We start from the raw sequence: 4,412 nt of genomic DNA, 5'->3' as shown, positions 1-4,412 counted from the left end.
ACATAAAGACATTGTTTTTGCCTCATGTCCAGAAAGATAAATGTGAGTGCGTCACATACCTGTCCTAAACGTAGGGATGAGTAAATTGACATGCGTCATCATAAACTATTGTGTCAAAGCCCAGTTTTGCAACACCGAAACTTCCAACTTTGCCTGTTAAACAAACTCATGGACACACACATGAATAAACACACACACGCGCCTTTCAGAATAAAAGTGCAGCATCAGCTCCTGCATAGGCACACTTCACGGCTCGGCTCCAGTGTGAAACTCCACATCAAAGGACTTCAGTGGGACAAACATGGAGTTGGTCACCAGAACTGTGTTTCTGTGCTTAGCGTTTGCCCTCACAAAGGCGGCACCACTGTGAGTATTGATGAAATCCACTTATTTGTATGAATTTCAATTAAAAATCCCAGCAGGTCACAGCTGTGAGGAGGTTTAGTTCTGCTGTTCAAGTCTCAGAGGCTCTCACAAGTAACACCGTAAGCTTTATTTTCAGAAATGTTTCCAGCTCTAGAATAATAGAAACTGTATTGCTAGTTTATGAAGGTCTACTGTTTCTTACAACCGTGGGGTGTGATCAGTCATAATGAGCTTGTTTTTTTTGGTATAATTGTTTTTACAAAATTGTTACAAAATAACAGTTTCACATTTTTTTGTCCATTACAAGAACTTTGGACCATCCCTTAACTGAGTTTCCTGTTCTTATTTTGACCAGAATGCAGTGGAAAGTACAATGACCCAACCATCCATTTCAAAACTCTATTTGCTGGTTCACAAAGTTCACCAGTTGGATCGATTAAACAAACCCAAGAATGCTTTCTCGTCATATTATCTTAGTGCTGTGTCACTGATTGACCAATGACTGAACAATAATGTGGTACAATCCTGAAGCACATGAAATGATTTAAAAAATATATATTTCTTTTATCCTCCACAGGCAAGATTCAGCAATAAATGGTGGGTACCATATGAAAAATTCTATGAATATAGCTTCAAATACTTGCCACAAATGTTTGCCACATAATGCTTTTAAATGCATATGTCTAAAGATGTATTATGTTATACAACTCTGCTTACATTAATGGTAACAAATATGTTTTTTTTTCTTCCGGGGAATGAAGATGGTCTGCCAGACCGATGTGCAGGTATTGAGTTTGATGCCATCACTCCAGATGAGAAAGGAGACACTTTCTTCTTCAAAGGTGTGGATAACCTTACTTACTTGACAATCCAGATCTAAACCCCTTATTAAAATGGCACCAAAAGAAGTAATCTGCTGTTTTCTCCTCAGGTAGCCATCTGTGGAAGGGTTTCAATGGTCCAGCTCAGCTCTCCAGTGAATACTTCAAGGAGCTGATTGGTCAGGTTGATGCTGCTTTCCGTATGCACAGCACAGACAACCCAGACAACCATGATCACATCTACATTTTTGTGGTATGATTCACAAACAGCTTCAATTATGACTTCAGAGCACGAGACATATACCATAAAATGTGGTCGTAATTGATTGTTCTACATGGTTGTTGATATTATCTTTAGGATGACAAGGTGTACAGTTACTTTAACCAAACTCTAGAGGAAGGTTATCCAAAAGAGATCCAAGAGGATTTCCCTGGAGTCCCTACTAACCTGGATGCTGCTGTGGAGTGTCCCAAAGGAGAGTGCGTGACAGATTCCGTTCTGTTCTATAAAGGTATGCTGGCATTCACTGCTGAAACATTCATGTCATTGGGGGAAACCAAAGTTTTCCTTAAATTACATCGTTTAACAGAAAACAAAAGACTCAATTAAAACAAAGACAATACTGCACCCTTGTCAGAGACTGGTTGGAGCTGGATCATCTTCAGGAAGTTTTATAGAGGCTATAAAATAGTTAAAAAAAACAATTAGCAAGTTTTTGTTCCTTGTGTTAAGTGATCAATATCTGAAGAACTAAAATGAATAGCTGAGCACATTGTGGAGTACATTCAAATAATTTCCCTTATTTGGATCCAATTATTCAGTTCTTCAGATGTTTGGTAGCCTTATTCTCACGCAGATGCTTTCCCCCTTCAGGACAAGATGTGCATGCTTATGATATTGCCACAAAGACAGTAAAAACCAAGACGTGGTCCCACCTCCCTGCCTGCACTTCTGTTTTTCGCTGGCTGGAACACTACTACTGTTTCCATGGACACAACTTCACCCGCTTCAACCCCATATCAGGAGAGGTGACTGGTACCTACCCCAAGGATGCGCGCAGTTACTTCATGCGCTGCCCCAACTTCGGTGAGATATTTAAGAAAAGAAACGTTTCGAGTGATTCAATCATGATTATTATCAAATCAACAGATTGATTTTTGCTGTATTTTCTTTTTTACATGTGGATTTTTGTGGATTTAATTGCAGGTCATGGAGGTAATGGTAACAGCCGTAAATGCAGTGATGTCAAACTAGATGCCATCACCACAGATGATGGAGGCAAAACCTACTTCTTTGCAGGTAAATTTAGATTCAGAAAAATGGTGTTATCCAAGTAATAAATTGGTTACCGCATTACAAAACATCTATACAATATGATGGTAAAACAGGAAACATATAGGATAGTATGACTTTATATGTTTTTTGTTTGTGTCTAAAGAGAGAGTAAAAAACGTTTTTCTCGAGGTTTGAGAGCTTTATGCATTTCTGAGACTTTGACTGGAATTTAGCAAGCTCATGAGCAACTAACGTTGGGATACAAACACATGATGTTGTAGTCATTTACTTCACATAATCAGAAAACAATCTACATCCTAAACCAAAAATAATTAACTTAATGAACTGAAAATGAAAGTCCATGACTTCTGCCATGTCTGAAGGAAACATCTCAAGTCTCGCAAACTTGGAAAAAGTTCCTTGAATGAGGATGTGCATACCATGAAAGGGTAGTTTTCAGATAGACCCTTCTTTTGCACACAGTAAACACAACCCAATTTTAAAGCAGCACTGCATACTAATTGGATTTTGAAAAAAGTGAATGCAGGAAGAAACAGCCACCCTTGCTTTTGCCATTCTTAGAGATTCCAGCAACAACAATCAGTTCAACACGTCACGTCAAAACTATGTTGGTTAAAAGATGGAATCATCCCTCCTGCATGGTCCTTGGTAGCAGGCCAAAGTTAGCATTTAGCTATAGCAATCTAAACCCTCACAAAACTGCTAGTAAAGTGGGTTACTCTAGTGCTTCAGTTTTAAGTTTTTTACAAGATACTGATGCTCACTCTTGAGGTTTAGTTTACTTTTAAACTTGGATGTGTGCCAGTGTGTTTCCTCTCGCTTTCAGTCTTAAGTTAAGCTAAATTAATGGCTGAATGGCCTCGCTCCATAGCAAGACAAACTGGAGCAGTGTCAACCACCTCTTATGGCTTGAAGCATATATTTATAGTTAGTAAAGTACCAAAATGCATGTTTATAAATGAACAAATTGATTTGAGCACATAGCAAAGATTTCTTTATGAACGCTATTCAACTTGATCAGGTCCTATCTACATGCGTCTGGACACCCGCCGTGATGGCTTTCACGCCTTTCCAATAACCAGGGCATGGAAAGAAGTGACAAATGGCGTGGATGCTGTTTTCTCCTACAGTGACAAAACTTACTTGATTAAGGTGAATTTCATTGCCAAAATTGCAGTTTCTGTGTTGAAATGAACCTGAATAAAATTCAAGTGAAATCTCCTTTATTCTACCAAATGTTTGCAGGGCGATCAGGTTTACATCTATAAAGCAGGTGCTCACTTCACCCTGATTGAAGGCTATCCTAAAACTTTGAAAGATGAGCTGGGCTTTGAGGGACTTGTGGATGCTGCTTTTGTGTGTCCAAATGAACACACAGTTCATGTCATTCAAGGTAAGCTTTTGAGCAGATGAATTGTATCAAGCTGATTTGAAATGCTGGAATGAATATAAAAATATCAACTTAGTGTTTAATTATCTTTATTTATATTTCTTCCAATAGGAAAGATGATGCATTACGTCGACCTCACTGCCACACCTAGGGTCGTCACCAAAAATGTGCCCTTGCCCATGTCTGACATTGATGCTGCTCTGTGCGGCTCAGATGGAATTAAACTTTTCAAGGGCTCACAGTATTACAACTATGAAAGCCCTATGATACTGGCTATGGGCAGGATTGCTCCGATGCCTCAGATGATCACCTCTGAAATGATGGGATGTGAAGATTGAGAACCAGAGAAAAGAATTTCAGAAAGTGACCCGTTGTCCTTATAAGTACTGTCAGCATACAATCTAAATTGTGACACCTGATTAAAATTTAGCTAAGACAGCTAAGTTTTTGTTATCTACCATGTATAATTTTGGAAAAAAGCCTACCTTCAAATAGTTAAGTTTGACTTTTGTTTCAATAAAAAGGAGAGAAGAAAACT

The 4,412-nt window shown here is 38.6% G+C and overlaps 1 protein-coding gene across 1 annotated transcript; it reads left to right on the top strand.

Annotated features, from left to right (window-relative positions):
* Positions 1–301: 301 nt before the first annotated feature.
* Positions 302–4,212, top strand: LOC142391364 (hemopexin-like). The gene is made up of 11 exons (XM_075477133.1): positions 302–366; positions 722–727; positions 944–963; positions 1,128–1,208; positions 1,298–1,440; positions 1,546–1,699; positions 2,062–2,274; positions 2,395–2,487; positions 3,506–3,636; positions 3,730–3,877; positions 3,986–4,212. Exons 1-11 carry the CDS (start codon positions 302–304, stop codon positions 4,210–4,212), a joined length of 1,281 nt encoding a protein of 426 aa, XP_075333248.1.
* The last annotated feature ends 200 nt before the right edge of the window (positions 4,213–4,412 follow it).

Source organism: Odontesthes bonariensis, chromosome 11, assembly GCF_027942865.1.
Source record: "Odontesthes bonariensis isolate fOdoBon6 chromosome 11, fOdoBon6.hap1, whole genome shotgun sequence".
Classification (NCBI taxonomy): Eukaryota; Metazoa; Chordata; class Actinopteri; order Atheriniformes; family Atherinopsidae; genus Odontesthes; species Odontesthes bonariensis.
The sequence above is the reverse complement of the archived record's forward strand: the minus strand, read 5'-3'. Positions and strand labels throughout refer to the sequence as shown.